This window comes from Callithrix jacchus, chromosome 6 (genome assembly GCF_049354715.1).
Source record: "Callithrix jacchus isolate 240 chromosome 6, calJac240_pri, whole genome shotgun sequence".
In the NCBI taxonomy this organism is placed as follows: domain Eukaryota; kingdom Metazoa; phylum Chordata; class Mammalia; order Primates; family Cebidae; genus Callithrix; species Callithrix jacchus.
In genome coordinates this window covers 128,388,611-128,407,163 of record NC_133507.1, presented here as the reverse complement: position 1 = coordinate 128,407,163, position 18,553 = coordinate 128,388,611, and the positions used below count along the sequence as shown (strand labels likewise).

The 18,553-nt window shown below is 42.2% G+C and overlaps 1 protein-coding gene and 1 pseudogene across 3 annotated transcripts in view; both read right to left on the bottom strand.

Annotated features, from left to right (window-relative positions):
* Nucleotides 1–8,630: 8,630 nt before the first annotated feature.
* Nucleotides 8,631–18,553, bottom strand: part of CPO (carboxypeptidase O) — a 29,516-nt gene continuing 19,593 nt past the window's right edge. For both annotated transcript variants that reach the window (XM_002749700.5, XM_054257828.2), the window contains 3 exons: nt 17,582–17,784; nt 9,847–9,931; nt 8,631–9,025 (listed from right to left, as the gene is read on the bottom strand). In XM_002749700.5, the coding sequence (XP_002749746.1) occupies nt 8,763–9,025; nt 9,847–9,931; nt 17,582–17,784 (551 nt within the window). In that variant the 3' untranslated portion in view covers nt 8,631–8,762. The remainder of the gene's footprint in view (nt 9,026–9,846; nt 9,932–17,581; nt 17,785–18,553) is intronic.
* Nucleotides 10,799–12,509, bottom strand: LOC100405611 (squalene synthase pseudogene; annotated as a pseudogene). The gene has a single exon (XR_013519384.1). The product of XR_013519384.1 is annotated as a squalene synthase pseudogene (transcript).

The window sequence follows — 18,553 nt, the reverse complement described above, 5'->3', positions numbered from 1 at the left end:
ACACGCCATGAAGTCACTGTGGGGAGCTTTACCTGGGCAAGATGCCTTCAGAGTTTTGCTGTTAACACTTCCCTACAGTGTCTCTCACTTACCCGAATTCTGGGAATGGTTCATGAAGATAGATTCCTGAAGATTTTGTGCAAGGACACAGAGACATGGTTGCTACAATTAAGTAGGCACTGTGAGTAGAATGGACTTTGGCTTGGTCTGAGGGATCATGAACCTAATTTTGGATGTATGCTTAGCACACAGTTGAGAAATAAATGGTTTTACTTTCTTTTTGAGAATATGACACTCAGAATCTGCTAGGGTGAACTCTGAGACTTGTAGAAAGGTCCTGTGCTTTTCTGAGATAGGGAACAGCTATTGCTTTTTATCTGACCAGTGTCTACTCTTCTTCCAACATAAGCAGCCTGATTTTACTTCCTTTCTCAATCTATGTGGTTTCAGAAGCTGGTCTTTGAGTGGACATGTAACCTGGGCTGGGACAATAGTATATTCCGACTTCTTGACTGAAGGAGGCCTATTCAGTCCCTCTTTGGGAATTTTATTGGAACCATTACAAAAGAGAAACATTTTTTTCCAGGGGTGTAGAGAGGCTGGGATCCAGGGCTGGAGCTGCAGGGGGTGGGTGGGAGTACAACAAGGCCAGGGCTTGCATTTATGCCCCCACGAGGAAAGCACCTGCTTCAGTAAAACCATCAGAAAAAGGTCTGATGCAAAAATAAAATATGGAAACTCATTAAACTGTAATAACATGTATGGAATCCCTGGATTCTTGTATTCTTGAACTCCCTTCAGACCTTTTATTCAGATGAACCAATAAATTTGGGGACAGGAGTTAACATCAGATGATTGACTTTCTGAGAATTTAAGAGCCAGAGACAACCAGGTATTTCTTGACTGTGATTTAATTCCAGCCTCTTCCCCACTCTGAGGGAGGGTGTGTTTAGGTTTAGCCCCTTCTCCATCACTTCTGCTGCAAACCCCCGATTCTCAGCTCTCCTCTCCAACTACCCCATCCTGCCTCATAAAAGATGTTGAGATTATTTTTAATTATAAATGCATAATTAACTGGTATATCCATGGCTATTATCAGGATCTCAAAGATTGCATCTTGCACAGAGTGCGGATCATTTAAGCCATCAGACTATTTGCAAGTTCTTCTCAGGTTTCTAAGACAACTAGTGAATGCTTCCCTAGTTTGCTCCCATGCCCACCCCACGCAGGCTGAGTTAACGGCTCTTCTCAGTTAGTTGCTTGCACATGGTCTTCATTTTAGTGCTTATCATTTTGTGAGGTGTTTACGTTTCTGTATTTTGGTCTAGGTGCTAAGATCCTTAAGGGCAGAGACTTTTGTCTTTTTTGAATTTTACTTCCTTTTACTCAAAAACTAAATCAAGATACCTCTGCTTACCTAGTGGCAGCTTTTCCTAATTATGAGTGGACTGCTCTAGTGTGTTCCCCAGAGAAATGGCATCAACATTGCCTGGGAATTTGTTAAATATACAGATTCTCCACATTCCCTCCTTCCACCCAACTACTGAATCAGAAACTCTGAGGGGGAGATGGGGCTCAGCAGTCCAGGTTTTAACAAACCTTCCAGATGATTCCAATGCCCACTAACATTGGAGAATCACTGCTCTAGCTTCTTGCCACTTGATGTGTGGTAGTCTGAGGACCAGCAATATCAGCATCAACTGGGAGCTTGTTAAACATGAAGACTCTCATACTCTACCACTGATCTATCGACGTGGACAAGAATATGTGTTTTAACAAGCTTTCCAGGTGATGTCTGTACTCTAAAGCTGTGCTACCTAAATTTTTAAGAGCATCAAATGACCTAGGGATTTTGTTAAATGCAAGCACTGATGTAAAAAAATTTGAATTTCTAATAAGCTCTCATCTAAAACTAATGCTGTTGGTCATGTATCACAATTTGAGGAGTAAGTGCTTCAAGACTGAAGGGAAATTGGGGGAGGGGCAGCATCTTTAAACCCATTACCCAGCCTTCTCAAATCAGGCAGAGCAGTGCAGTTACGTTTCATCTGACTTACATTTTAACCTTCAAGGTAAATTTTTATTTGAAATAAGAATTCTCTTGCAAAACAAATCTTTGAGGCAACAGCCTTTGAGAAAATAGTCAACCTTTAAAGTGATAGACTTGCAAACCTAATTATAAAGTAAATGTCATAGGGTGAATTAGCGTATGTGTAAGAAAAAAACTGATGGAGATTATAGTTTTTAATTTTTTTTAACTTTTTCAAGTTTCCATACTGAATGAAGTTTTAAATATGAGACTGAAATGAAGGTTGCATGTGACTCAACACCTGATAGAAAACTCACCCTGAATTTCAACTGACACCTTGGCGTGATAATTCTGCGTTTCCTACTTCCTATCTGAAACCACATGGCTCTTCATTTTTCCATTCTGCTTCCCTTCTGGCTCCTGTAGATCTATAAGTCAATTTTCAGCATTATTACACTTTCTCAGGCAGGGATGAAACAAAGATGATTGAAGACACATTCTCATGATCTTATAATACTTGACTCCTTCTGAAAAGCCTCTCTGATTTCTGTCCCTTTGTGGGGAAAGAATGGAAATTTCTGTGGCCATCAACTCAACTTAGTTGTTACTTAATTCATGTGTGTATGAAACCACTTTTGCAAAAATCAAAACAATGAGAAAATTAGGACAGTGAAAAGGATCTCATCTAACCAACTCCATCTTTGCCTTTAACCTCTGAAATGCTCTCGGTCATTTCTGGGCATAGGCCAAGCTAACTTGGGAGAAGTTTAGTTTATAGTTTATATGATAATAGCTCTTCCCCAAACCAAACCACCTTTGTAAAACTAATGGAGGACCACCATATTAGGAGGATAATAGGGGCCTGATTTGTGCTAAGATGTAGGTCTGATTAGATTAGCAGACATTATTTTGAAGGTCCCAAGATTTGCAACTTCCGCAGTTACTCCTGTAAATAACAATTCTATTGTAAAACTTAAGATTGACCCTTAGAACTGTCTTTTCAGGCTTTTGCATTTCTGATGATGACTCCTCTGTGGCCCCCACCCAGAAGCAGACTCAGCACATGGGGACCATTTTCCATACCCCTTTGATTGCATATCCAACCAATCAGAATTTCCCCGTCCTAGCCCCCGGCCTCCCAAACTATCCTTGGAAAACCCTAGCCTCCAAATTTTCAGGGAGTCTGATTTGAGTAATAATGAAACTCACATCTCCCATTTAGCTGGCTCTATGTATATTAAGCTCTTTCTCCATTGCAATTCCTCTGTCTTGATAAATGAGCTCTGTCTAGGCAGGGGGCAAAATGAACTCACTGGGTGGTTACATACCCAGTGTAATATTTTCTGAACTGTTTTGCCTGACTTCTTCCCTCTTATTATTTCACCCTAGTTCATCCTTCCAGAGTAAGCTTTACATTTTACTCCCTCTGCCTCTTTACTCCTTTACTACCTCTGCTAATAACCCCCTTAGCCCATAGAGAGAATGTTTAGACCCTGGTCTGTGTCATTCAGGCTCTTCAACCGCCTGATCCTAGCCTGACCTTCCACTTCACCTTCTCGGGATCCTGTATCTAGTGAACTGGGTTTTCATGGGTTCAAACTCATAGTGTGAAGACACATTACTCTTTGCCTCCTTTGTGTCTCTGTGTTTGCTTTTGCACCATCTATGTAAATAAAAAGGACACTGTTCATCTTTGGTTGAAAGCATCATTTCAGAGCTGACTTTCACAAATGTATTTTTTTTAATTCTCAGCAAATACAGAATAAGAGCTCTGTACTAAAGGAACATGTTGGCGAGATAGGAGTTAATGCACTCACCATTAAAGCTCTTTGGAGCTTTATTTTTTAATTATTTTAAATGAATAAATCCTGAGACAGAAATAAAAGCTCTTTTTCAGAGTAGCTGAGAAAAGACTATGCAGTCTTGATTACAGTAGAGTGTGAAACTATAATAAGTGGCTATTATTTTCTCATAAAGTCTTATAACACCAAATACTTTAAAATTTACAAGTCTATAATGACTAATATTTTTTTTACTGTGCCTTCAATAAGTGGTTCAACTAAAAATGCATGTTATCCTGAAATAAAAGTCTTATCTGGAATAAGACTCTTCATGCTCTGGAATGATAAAATAGTCAAAATAGAAATATTTCTGTTCATACAACATTTGTAATCTCCAGGCATATTCTGAATATTGAATAATAGTCATAGTTGTATTAAAGGTTATTTTAGGAAATTAAAAAGTTATGATGTTTTGGTAATAATTCCAAAACTTCGGCAATTACATTGGGTTCCCTAGAGACAGGTCCAGATGTGAGGATTCATGCGTAAGTGATTTATTAAGGAGGTACTCCCAAGAGAAACTAGTAAGGGAGTGAGGAAGCAAGACAAAGAAAAGGAGGAAGCCAGGCAAGGATGCAACCTCAAGGCAAGTTCTTTGGAGAGTAACTTTAACCTTATCCTGTAGCATCTTTGGAACAAATCACACTTCCCACTCAAGAGACCTGGGCTTTCATACCCTTGGACTCATCAGTTACCCTCTAGGCAGAGACTAGGGGTTTCTGGTCCTTTTTAAATCAAATCAAATTTAGCCTAAAGCTGCCTTCTTACATATTCTAAGTTCATCCTAAAGGTTTCTCTGTACATAGTGAACAATAATCTAAGTGGAGGTGTAAACAGACTGTAACCTACTCTTGTGCCAATCATGGAGTTTTGACCAATCAAAGGGGGCCAACTGTTTAAACTGTGTTCAAATAAGGCAAATGCCAACCTGTAACCAATCTGACTGTTACTGTACCTCACTTCCGTTTTCTATATATCACTTTCCTTTTTCTGTCTATAAATCTTCTTCCACCATGTAGCTGTGCCAGAGTCTCTCTGAGCCTACTCTAGCTTGGGAATCTGCCTGATTCGTGAATCATTCCTTGCTCACTTAAAATCTGTTAAATTTAATTTGGCTAAGGATTTCCTTTTAACAGGTGTCACTGTCACACACTTCTAACTCTCTGTGGCTGCAGGCAAAGTACATGCAGTAGCCCAAGAGAGGACACTGGAAAAAGCCACACAAGTATGAGCCACTGAAGGCAAAAGCACATCAAAGATGGAGAGGGATGCAGAAGTTACCTGAAGGAGTTTTGGCAAAGCACTGGCAGTATCCATTAGAGAGTACTTCTGACATCCTAAAACTGGAAAATTCCCATTTCAGTAAAACTAATCAATCATTAAGAACAGTGTTACCAGCTGGATGCAGTGGCTCACACCTGTAATCCCAGCACTTTGGGAGGCCAAGATAGGAGGATTGCTTGAGGCCAGGAGTTCAAGACCAGCCTGGGCAGCATAGCTGTCTCTACAAAAAACTAAAAAATTAGCCAGGTGTGGTGGTACGCACCTATAGTCGCAGCTACTCTGGAGGCTGAGAAGAAAGGATCACTTGAGCCCAACAGTTTGAGGCTGCATCGGGCTAAGACGGTGCTGCTGCACTCTGGCCTGGGGCAACAGAGTGAGACCCTGTCTCTAAAAACAAACAAACAAACAAGCAAGCAAACAAACAGTGTGCCCATGAATGGGCATATTTCTTAACTTCTCTTTGTCTCAGTTTCTTCATCAAATAAATAAAAATATCTAACTCAAGATTCTTATGAGCATTGTCAGAGGTGTGTGAACCAGAGCAACTCCATCTTTAATAGGGTCTGGGTAAAAATAAGGCTGAGACCTACTGGGCTGCAACCCCAGACAGTTAAGGCATTCTAAGTCACAGGATGAGATAGGGGGTTGGCACAAGATACAGAATAGTCAAACTTGCTAAAAATAAAAGAGGAAGCATTAAAATACTTTGATTAGCACTGAGATAGTCTTAAATCGAACCATGTAAAATCACCAATACTAGAACTTTGTTGACCCAAGAAAGCAGCAATTTCATAGGATTCAACCTGACACATAAAACCTGGAAGACAGATGTTTATGAGCCTCTTTTTCTCCTGCATGTCTGTCCAAGGATGCAAGGCCCTAACAACTTTACTTGGGCCATTTCTCAGTTTTATTTACAGTAAGCAAGCAACCGTGAGTGATGAGGACATGTCTTCTTCTGGGATAAAGATCAGGCCCACTTACTGCTTGCTGTAGAAGCTGCGAATTTCAAAGCTGAGTGTTTCTCTCCAGTTGCATAACTCGCTGCATGTGCACATGGCATCTGCGCTCTTTGCATCAACCTCTTGGAGCTTGGGAGAAGGAGGTACCCCTGTAAATATGCTGATGCTCATGCTGCTTCACGTGCTGTGGGAAATATTGTTCTTTGACTGTGGCTGGGAGTTTCATGCCTTCTACCAACATACATGAAGCATTAAAAAGCTAACTTATTAGCTTTAAAGTAGGATAAAGTCAAGTCTGAGACCTAACCAAGCTACAAACAGGATACTCTCAAGATTGCATTAGTAGCATCAGCTATGAAATTTTCCCAAAAAAATACCATTTTTCACCACAAAGCTGAAAACATTCTTAAGAAAGCTCAGTGTGGTCATTCACCATCTTTCTATCTCTGTTCTTAGGTTCATTTCACAGGAAGTCAAAAACTTTGAGAAGCAGTAAAAAATGTGTTGTATTTCCTAGTACCCTATTCTCCCAGAGACACGTGAAGCCCCTCAAGGAAGTTATGATCACATCCTGGAATCTGGAAAAAGCCATGTGGGAGGTTTCAGGCAAGCTGATTGATTATCTGTTCACTTCTGTCTTTATTTGCGCATGAGCTTCATCTCTGGACATGAATTAAATTTTGTAGATTGGAGCTCCTGTTGTACTCAGAGGTCTGAGTTATTTTGAGAATAGCCTTGGAGACTAAAACACAGGCTGGATGAACACCAATAACTGGTGTCTCTAAGCACAGCTCCCCTGCTTTCTTCCTGAATATAGCATTGGGTGGTCACACTAGTTTTCTTCCCTTCTAGGCTGAGCCTTGATGAAACCAGACCATTTCCTCCTGACAATGCCACAATTGTGGATTGGCATTTTTATGTAAATAGCTGTTCTCTGATTCATTAAACCCTATTGCCCCTGACATTTTCCTTTCTGACCCTTATCAGCCACACACTAGCAAAACATGAAGAAATAAAGAGGACAAAGAAAGGCAATAAAAGGGTTACAACCAAGAAGTGTATTGTGACTGTGACCAACAAGGAAATTTGGCAATGGGTGACTGAACACCCAAGGATGCCCTGTCAGCTGGTCACAACTACATTTATTCGAAGCCTGACAACTGCTTAGCACCATTTCCAGGTGTCACGTAGAGATACATAGGAAATGACAGTCAAGGCTGCTACGTTAACAGCACTTACAATTTAATAGATGAGATAGCACAATTAAATGCCCAGATCTCTGTACATGTACAATGTGGGCCTTCCTCTCCTCTCTACTGACTTTTCATTTCTTTCATAGTATGTGTCACAAACTGCAATATTTAGTTTATTTATTTGTGTTCTTGCTTATTGCACTCCCCTAGAGCTGGGATTCACCTGGGATGAAACAGCATGTCCACTCTAATGATTTATGGCTGCTACTCCTGATCTCACCCACTGGAATGTAAATTTCAAATAGACAGGGACCATGTTTATCTTATTCACCATTATAACCCCGGAACCTATCAAAATGCACCTAGTAGATTCTCAAATTTTTTGAATGAATAAATAAGTAAATAAAACCAGCAGCAGTCATCTAGAGAGACTGTATAACTTGTCCTCTGAATGCTGCTACTAACTTATTAACACGAAATTAAGAAAGCAAGAACCTGGTTCAAAAGCATAAGCAAAATTTTTGAAAAATATAGATGAGAAAAAAGTCCCCAGACCCCAGGGCAGGAGAACTATTCTTACCATTTTCCTTAGTGAATATTAAGATCATAAATCACAAAAATTAGTAGAGTACAAAAGGCCCTATAAGAATCCCATCATGTGACTTTTAATTAGATTTCAAGAGCAGCGGGGTTCCACTGAAACTCACAGGCTTCTCCACGTTTAAAGCTGAATAGAAATAATAGCCATCTAGTTGCCTTGAATTGTAGCTGAGCTACCGACTATGAAGCTAAACCGGTGAAGCTCAAGCATGTGATATAAACACCAGATAGAGTCATTTCCCTGATGGCCCCAATTCTTCATTCACCACCTTCTGCTCTGTTCCACCCCTTGATGCAGAGCTCAGCCATGTGACTTCCTTCGGCAAATGGGATGTTAGCAAATAGGATGCAAGCAGAGGTTTGAAAAGTCCCTGCGCAATGAGACTTACTCTCCTGCTGCTTTTGCTCCTTCACTACCGCCATGAGTGCATGGTGCTAATGTGCTGGAGGAGAAATATATGGATCACAACCCCGGTTTCTCATTGCAGCTGAGGCTATCCTAGACTAGCCTACAGCAGCCAACCCCCAGCGTGGGTTCATCTGAGATCTACCAGCTGCCCTGAAACTGACCATGGATGCATAAGCGAGCACAACCAAGATCACCCCTTGGTTTTAGAGAGGTTTGGTTTGTAGCATTATTGTAGCAATCACTAACTAATATCTAACTAGTTCCTCGTATAAGGAGTAAAGCTCAACTAACAGAAAAACAAATATTAAGACATGGACATGATTTTTCTTTAATGAAATAGGAAGTATTTTCAGTTAAATTTTTCGGTTTCTCTACAACCACAGCACATGGTTCCTTCAGCCATATACATGCCACTGGGGTTGAGCAGGCCTGGGCGCAAGGCACTTAGAGAAGAGACATGCAGGACATCAGCAGGCCCAGCAGGACTGTGGCAGGTGTCACCCTTCCACCACTGTCCGAGGGCCAGTGTTTTGCATACACATCATCCAGGACTGACAGCACAGCCTCCATGGTCTCATCACAGGTGGGCTGGATCTGATCTTCGGGCAGAACAAACCCATGTGTTCCTGTGTCCCTCAGCTCAAACGTGTATGAGAAGGGGATCCCAATGTCTCGGGCCCAGTCTCTTGAAGACCCTGATGAGGAATCTACAGGTGAAAACATGAAGGCAGAGGTAGAAGTGGTACTTCGACAAAACAGATTTCTATAGCCATTCCAAGCACTAAAGGTTCACTTAGTAAAATAAAGGAACTCTTTGGATCGGGGTCTCAGAAATAGCTGTCTTCTCTTGTAAGCCCTGTAGGGTGGGAACCACATCTTATTCAGTATCTCTGTCCCTCATCATACCTGGCACTGTGTCTGGCACATAGGGAGATTTGGCTCAAGTTTCTCAGCTGAGTCAATGACTTGGCAACCTAATATTGCCTGGAAAGAGTGAAGTGAGTCATATAAAGAAAAAAACAGAAAGAAAATGACCCACAAGAAAAATATTGTACAAGTATTATTTAGAGGGGGGTTCATGAAGGGTGGAGAAGGTAGAAGCTGGGGTCGGGAGAAACAGTGTGCTCTCCTTTCAACTAAACTCTTGCCTTTAGATTTTTTTCTCCAGGGCTTTCTTAGCCTTATGGGTCCTCTGGGAACAGAATGGACTGACCAAAGGTCAGTGGACAATGTCCTTCCTGTTAACTCCTGTGCTTTCTAGCTTGCCAGTTCTTTTTAACTGAAGCCAGGGGAAGTTCTGGTCAGAGCCAGCACATTAATTCTTTTCCTTTTAGTTCATCCCTTTTCCCTAGAGAGTATAATTCTGGATTTGTACAGACTTCCTTTTATCCTTGGTCATTTTGATTTGTACAACTCCCTGTTGATCCCAGGAACTCTTCTGTTCCTCTCCTGCCTATCTCACCATCCAAAGTCTACTGACTTCTTTTGTGCCTTAGATACTATTGAAAAGGCAAAAAAAGATACTTACATAAAATATCTGCACTTGATCCAACTCTATAATTGGTTCCATACTTTGCTTTCAATGCATTTGCTGCCTTCTGTCCAACTTGAATCTGTAGGTGGGAAATGCAGAGACAGATATCTGGTGTTTAAAATAAATCCAACAATCCAAGCTTTTGCTATTTTGTCCAGATTCATCTCCAGAGTTTTCGGGCTACCTTTCCAACTTCCCATTGGACGTCTACACCTAGGTCGCCTGCTGGTACCTCAGATCTAACACACTCACATCCAATTTCACCATCTCTCCCACTAATAAGGCTGCTTTGACTTTCATATTTCTGGGCTTGCATGCTCTCCCAAACACACATGTAGAATTCTGCAGACATCTCTGATATTCCTTCTCTAAAACAGTTGCCAAGTTGCATCTCCAGTGCCATCATTCTATGTCACACTCATTATCTCTGAACTGGTCTATTGCATCTCCTAACAGATTTCCCTTTCTCTCACCAATCCGTCTTCCAAGTGATCCCACCCGGCTTCCAGGTGAAACTTTGTAGTGTACAGCTATGATCATGATCCCCTGGAAAAGTCTTCAATAACCCCTGGTTGCTCACTGTACTAAGTACAAACTTCTCAGCCTAGATTTTGAGATCCTCTCTAATACGACTCTAACCCACCTTCCCAACATCGTATTTTGTCATCCACTCTAGATGATAGTCAAAAACTCATTTTCCCACCATTCCTCAGCCTTGCCCCACATTCCTCAGCCTCTATCTTTCCTCAGGATATTTCATCCACATGGCATCCCTACCTCTTATGCCTGCCTGTTGAAATTCTGCCCAGCCTCACGTGACTTTTTTCAAGTGCCAACTTCTTCAAGAGGCCTTATCTGATCCCTCCAACTGAATTCTCTCTCTCCCCACTTTGAATCCCCGTAGCCCTTTTTTCATACCTCTCTCTGATCCCCCCTCTTCCTTTTCATTATAGTGTTTGATTCTTTTTTGTTGTTGTTGTTGTTGTTTTTTGTTTGTTTTGTTTTTTTTTGCTTCAAATTACTTTAATTAATTTTCTAGCCAGGATCATACTAAATAAGACCTCATGACAGTCCCATATGCAGCCATTTTAACTAAAGCATGGCACAGAATGCTCTGACCTGAGCCACAAGCAGCACAGTCACCTCCCCCAAGCACAGGTTGCTGCGGTGAGCCACCCTTTCCTTTTCCTTTCGTGTTTATATTCTTCTCAACTGCATTTCAGTTTCCTAAAGGTCCCAGCCACACAGAGTTCTTTTAGGAATTAAAGTAGAAGGGAAAAAAGTAGAAGCCAACATCCATCCTTGAAGAAAAAATGTAAATCCATTTCATGGTGAACTTCAGCTTCCTGACAGATTTGAGATCAGTGTTCTCCAGTCTGAACATAGTCTTCCGTGACCTGGGAGAGTGTGGTCAGGTACTGCAAGCTCAGGGCAGCCAAGAGCATGACAAAGGACAGGTAGATGGGGGAGTAGTGGCTTCGGGAGATCAGCTGACAGTTGGGAAGATTCTGCGTCGGGATGGTGGAGATGATCTGCCTCGTTTTACTGGAAGATGGGTCTGAGTCGGGGATTCTATGGTAAATCTCTTCCATATACTGATATATGATGGCTTTGACAGCTGGCATGTTGGTGGCATCCATCATCAGGGTCACTGCTTGCCCTTTCCGAATCTTCACTACCCCTCTGAACACCTGCTGGTTATTGTAACAGGCAGCCAAAGTGGCAATGGCCATCACCTGTGGGATAGCACAGAAGTTAAACACGCTCTGGTTTCTGAGTCTCGAAAGGTAGGTGATGACGTCTGGGATGTGGTGCAGCGCGTTGGTTATAAGTTCATTCAGGCACTGCACGGCCAACTCAATATTCTCCGGCTTGGCAAAATCCCCCAGCTTCTTAACATACCTGCTCCAAACCTCTTGAGGCCAAAACTCTCTTCCTTCTTGCTGGTCTTCCAGATAGTCACGAATGATGTTTGTTTTCTGCAGAAACAGGCCCATGGAGTTGGCACGTTCTGTATCTTCACCAACTAAGGGGTCTTCGAACTCTGAGGCCGAGAAGAGACTGGAAAGGCCAATTCCTACCAGCCCAGCAACATAGTGGCAGTACTTGTCCCACTCCTGTTCAGAGGTCACATGCTTATTCAAAAACTCTGCCATCCCAATTCCCATTCTCCGGCAAATGTCAGCGATCACCATTTGGTATTTCTCAGCCAGATTTCTAAACTCGAGGGAGATCGTTGGGAAGTCCTCCAGCACCTGGCGGTCCTTCTCCTTGCTTTCCGTGAACCGCCAGTCTGTCTGGTAAAGGAAAGAGTGGAAGTTGTATAACAGCGGGACCTTCTTTTCCACACTGATGGTCATGTCATCTTCCAGCGTGTCCAGAGCTCGGAGGACCAGATAAAATATGCACACTGCATTGCGCATTTCCCCATCCAGCGCCTGGCTAACAGCTGCGAAACTGCGACTCGTCTGATTCAGATACGTGAAGCAAGTTTTCAGGCTGCTGCTGAGCGAGTCCTGGTCCATCTTGGGCATCACCTTCCGCTTGCCCCCGATGCGGAAGCGCACCAGGTTGTAGAACTCCTCGGGGTGGCCTAGGCACTTTACGAACTCCATCCTGGGGCAGGCGGCGGGCTCCCGGGCTCGGCGTTCACCTCTGCGGTCTTCAGGCTCCCACTGTCAGGCCAGACCTGGGTAGCTGATTCTTATCTCTCATAGAATTTCAGAGCTGGAAGTCATACCCATCCCTACACCTACTACCATTTCACTTCTGCAGCCCCTTTCCTGAGATCAGAGTCACTAACTGAGGCCCAAATCTACTGGCTAGGCTTATTGACCTTCTGATGAATCCATCTCACCTTGGTTTGCCGACAGACCCTCTGAGTATTCGCCAGCCTAGACACGTGTGTTCTACCCATCAGATGGTATATCCCACTGTTTCCCTTGACAGTCTCCCTCCCTGCCTGCACTGTGATCCACCATAGCTTTGCCCCTCAGGGCTGCCTGATTGTGCTCCAGAGGTACCAGCTCTCCAGATGCCTGACTAGGGATGGGACAGGTCTTGTTTTAGATTCTGCCTCTTTCTCCCAGCTCTGTATTGTCCAGCTGAACCCTGAGATGTTGCAGAGTAGTGCTTGTGTGGAGAGGGAACTGGCCCAGTGAAATTCAAAAGGAAGAATATTTCTGTTGCTAATAAGGCAATGGCAGTAAAGAGGTTGGAGGGATCATACTGGACAGTTGTGGGCAGCATTCTTAAGGCACTTGGGGTTTTCTGTGTATGACTATGATCAAGGAAAAAACACTCAGTCAAACATACTTGCAAGCTGCTTGCCTTCTCTCCATTTACTACTGAGCATTCCATCTTTGGCCATTCACCTTCTCCTCCCTCACTTCCTAAAAAGGGATTCTGTGTCTGCCTCAGTTCCTGGCTTTGTGTTATCCAGAACTGGGATAATGGGTAGGAGAGGCTAAAAAAGCTGGTTTAATCGTTTACACTGGGAAGAGGCACAAGAGTGATCTGCTGGAGAGAGAAATTCTGGTAAGGAAATGAGAGTGAGGGGTGGGCAGGATTCAGGGTAGCAACTGTATGTGATGAAGTTGAGAGACGGGGTCTGGGAAAAGTGCTGGGATTTACCAACTACACTCCCTTCTGAAGTTCTTTAAGGCCTCTAGCAGAGCTATGAATTGCTTTTAATTATTTTAATTCTCGTGTGTGTGTGTGTGTGTGTGCACGTCCGCACGAGTGTGTTTTAAATACAACTCCATGCTAACTGGTCCACGTGGGGCCTTACCTTTCATTTGGAATAGGTGCATCAGACCCACACTACACTTGCTATCCAAATGGTTCCTTGCTTTTTTTTTCTTTCCTGCAGCTCACTCTATACAACAATTCTTTTTTCTCATTGCCAGCCATCATTTATTTTTATCTGATATCGTTCCCTTCCCTCAAATCCTGGCTGTAAGGTAGGAAACAGTCTTCCCAGTTTATCCTTCTTTGTTGATAAAAGAACTTTTGAGTTCTATTTCAATAATTCCATGAGCAATTACCATGGGGAAGCAGAGAGGAGTAAGAAATAGATATGAGAGGCATTCAGTTGTGATCCTCAGCTTAGCGATTTGGGCCTTCCTGAGAAGATAAAATGGAAATCCCATAGACTTCTGAATTCAACTTCTGTCTCTGGAGGTGGAGCTCCTGACTGAACTTCTCTCTCCTTCTGACACTATATTGCAAGGCTATAATAGAGCCAGTTTCTCTGCTGCCCTTTTTTCTCAGCTTATGGGTACTTCTTAATAAAAATAATGAAAACTCCTTTGCCAATAGTACATAACATACATTTCTAAAAACCTCTGGCGTGCTTAACAACGCCTTCTCTGGGCCCAGAGAATTTCCTGTAAGCATATATTCACAGGCAGGCACACATAACAGTTAAATAAAGCCCTGGCCTAGTGGGGGTCAGGGCAACAGAGCTTGGGATGGAGTACAGAGGTTGATACAAAGAGTTCAAATGAAAAGAATGTAAGCATGTAAACCATTAGAATTCTTATAGCGATTATAATTTCCAGAGCAGTTTAGAAAGAGGCTAAAAATAGTTATGTTTCTTCTACATAGTGATTGCCAAGCTGTCTATCATGTAGCATAATATTTACCATGATTTCTATAAACTTTTGGTTTTGTAAATAATAGAGATTAATTACTAGTGTCTGCTGCTTGTAAATAGCACTAGAGATGGAAATCTCCTTAGAGCAGTTGGCTTGATTCTGTGTCTTTGTGAACTCTATCGAAGCTTGCCCCCAAGAACCTGAAAACACTGCTAAGCAGCTTCAATAAGGTAGACACCTGGTGGTAAAATATTCACACTGTCTTTGTACTGAACAGGCTAGGAGATGACTGTTTATGTGAACCCTTTGGCACCTGGACTGTAAGAGATACAAAATTGAAGCCATCTTTCTCAATTAGATTTACTGGTTTCTGCATATAGTGCCATGGAGTTGCCAGTTATTACCTTCTTAGAGTTACTGTCCAGCAGTGGCTGTGCCGTTGCCTCAGGTCCTTCCTGTTGTCTTGTTCCTTCTAGCCTCTGGCCACACAGCTCAGGGCTCTAACCAGACAGCCTATCCGCTGCACAAGACCCTCTAACTTTTTTTTTTTTTTGAGACGGAGTTTTGCTCTTGTTACCCAGGCTGGAGTGCAATGGCGCCATCTCGGCTCACAGCGACCTCCGCCTCCTGGGTTCAGGCAATTCTCCTGCCTCAGCCTCCTGAGTAGCTGAGATTACAGGCACGCGCCACTGTGCCCAGCTAATTTTTTGTATTTTTAGTAGAGACGGGGTTTCACCATGTTGACCAGGATGGTCTCGATCTCTTGACCTCGTGATCCACCTGCCTCGACCTCCCAAAGTGCTGGGATTACAGGCGTAACTTTGCAAAACGGTCACATAGTATCTGTTTTCCTGAGCTACTTAGAGAATGAAATACCCAAGAAAAATACTGGAATATACCAGCCTCCTTTTTCTGTTGGTGGAAGACCTCTTTCCATCAAAGATCTCTAATTACCTGTCTTTGGAGATTCATTTGTGTTTTTCACAGATCCCTTTAAGCAGAAAGTAGGAATCTACAACAAATATCCCTGAAACTGGGGAAAAGGAGCATTCTGGGCTTCTTGACTGAGACGTCTGTTTCTATAGATTTCTTTATTGAAGAAATAGAACTTCCAGGGCTCACAAATGAGAAGGAAATAGTGCATAGCTGACTGGGAATCTAGCTGGTAATAGCTCCTGGAAGTTGCACACCTTTTCTGAGCAGAGAGGCAGTGTGAGGTAGTGGGATGATGAATGTGGCCTCTGGAGTCTAAAGGCGTGAGTTCCAACCTCGGACCAACCACTTTCTATCTATAGAGTTCTGAGGATAAAGTTAACTCAGGTTTCTATTTCTACACTCCAAAGTGAATGTAATATATTATCATGAGGGTCAAATGATATAACAGCTGCAAATCTCTTCGTAAATTGCAAAGATTGAGGCAGATGTTAGTTATTTCCACATGTTACAAAATGATCATGTAATACAAGTGTTCCTGGACAAAGAAAAGAAAAAATAATTGCAAGAAAGATCCTTGGGTATTATTGGATATTTTTGACTGTTGGGAGACCCTCTGCTGGGGGCTTCCTCCAACAGAGATCTATAGCGGTTTTTCTTTTAGTGTTCAGGCCTTGTATCTTGTGGGTCATGCTCCAGAGGGAGATGTGCAGGAGGTGTAACCTAACCAAGAGGTCGTCAGGGCTCTGTGATAGTAAGACAAGGGCAAGCTTAGCCCACTCCTTCTCAGCATTTGCATATAAAGAGGGGCATTTTTTTTTTAAAGATAAACAGAAAATAGCAAGTGTTGGCAAGAATGTGGAGAAATCCTTATGTACTGTTGGTGGGAAAATCAAGTGGTGCAGCCTCTGTGGAAAACAGTATGGTGGTTCCCCAAAAAATTAAAAATAGAATTGCCATGTGACCAGCAATTACAAGCAGAGTCTTAAGACAGATTTGCACACCCATATTCATAGCAGCATTGTCATAATAGCCAAAGGTGGAAGTAACCCAAGTGTCCATTGACAGGTAAGCGGATGGGATGAACAAAATGTCGTATATACACATGACGGAATATTGTTTGGCCTTAGAAAGGAAGAAAATTCAGACACATTCTACAACATGGGGAAACTTAAGGATAATATGCTTAATGAAAGCAAGTCATAAAAGGACAAATACTACATGAGTTTCTTATATGACGTATTTAGAGTAGTCAAATTCATAGAAACAGAAAGTAGAGTGGTGGTTGCGAGGGACTCATGTAGGAAGAAATGGAAAGTTGTTTAATGGGCATAGTTTGATTTATGCAAGATGAAGAAGTTCCACTGACTAGCTTCATAACAATGTGAATATACTTAACGCTACCGAACTGTATACTTTAAAAATGGTTAAGATAGTAGATTTTGTTTATTTTGCTACAATTAAAAATGGGAAATAAATTAAAAATAAATGGAAAACAAACATTGCAATTTGCAATTCTAAATTTACCCTCTCTGACTTGTGTCTGTTGTCCTCTGGTTCACAAAAGGGCAAACAGCCCAGTCCTTCTCAGTAATTCTGCCCAACAGTGCTTGGGTAAACACAGCTTCAGAGAAGGACCCAGATAAGGCAGAATACAGTTTCCCTGCTCCAGCTTGCATTTCGTTGGCACTTCCCCTTACAAATAATCCTAGGCAAATACTGAAGGAAGAGTTTAGAAGAAAATAGAGCATTGTGTTTAGCAGAGAAGAGAGCAGATATTATTTAGCTGTGTTATTTTAGATATGCCATATTCCACTAACAGCTGGCAAGTTCTTGAAAGCACGGTTCAAAAGCTGTAATTGCTGAATGAAGCTTCAAGAGAATTTACAGAAATGGAAGTGCATTCCTGCAGATTATTAACATAATCATCTCACTTGTATTATAGATGAATACCTAAGATGTCTCCCAACTTGACACTTTATGAAACAGGTAGTTAATTAATGTAGGTAAAGCAGCATTTAACCTGAAGCCTTCCCAGCAGGCGTCTGGCAAGGTGCAAAAGCAGGAAAAAGAATGTAAGGATAAGCAGAGAGAACAAAAGGGTGGCTGGAGCCAAAATCTTGGAAATGGAAATCAGAAAAAAGGAAGGCAGAGGTCTTGCTGAGATTTTTCTGGAGGCCTTGGTGCTATGGACTCACCATTTCTGGGTGGTTACTTGATTTATTTTTGGTGTAGCCATAAGGTGTAAGAATTAACTGCCCATATGAGTGGATGGTCAGGAAGCACAAAATATCCTCCTTCTTGCTCTCTACAAAGCTGGCAACAGCTTTAGTCTCTGGTTCAGACAATGGTCCTGTCCCACAGAATGTTTCATCTTGGCAGTTTCTAGATGCGCCAATACCTAGAAGATGAAAGAAACCGCAAAGGAGGCTTCATGATCTCAGTTTGGAAATGACCAATGGCGAGGAATCATCCAGACTCAGGGCATCTGTGAGTGGAATCTGCGCTTCCCCTTGGTTGTCTGGGTTAGTCCTGGCTAAATTAGTCAACTTGGATAGTTGCTGAAAGATTACCATTCTAGAAGGAACTCAGAATGGCAGAAGGGATAACATTAGGATTCAGAAACAAACTCCATGCTTCCATGGCCGGGGAAAGAGGATGCAAAATCAAATGGCATTTTAGTAATCTTTTACTTAAACCTGTGGCGGGTCCTGAAACAAATGTCTAGAAAGCAGTTCTTGGTTTCCTAGGTAAGGTTCTGACATAGTCTGTTTGATTTAAGTCTCTCCTTCATGTCTTACTAGCTTGAGTCTCATTAGAGCTATTTGGCAAGGACATAAGTAGTCTCTAATCCTCATGAAGAATAATAAGAATGATCCGTTGAGCACCTCTTACCTTCTGGGTACTGTGCCCAACACTTCCTATGTAGCATCCCCTTTAATCCCTGCAGCAACCTACTGATAAGGTAGGGTTACTGTGACCCACATTTTACATAAAAGAAAACTAAAGCAGAGGGATGAAGCAATTTTTCAAGACCACACAGCTGCCAAGTCTCAATTTTAACCCTTCCCATCTGGTTAATGGCAACGTTCTCAGCCATTCCTCCTTATTTGCTTCCAATTCACCGGGCATATTGAGATTTGGAAAGATGAAAATGCCATAAGGAGAGA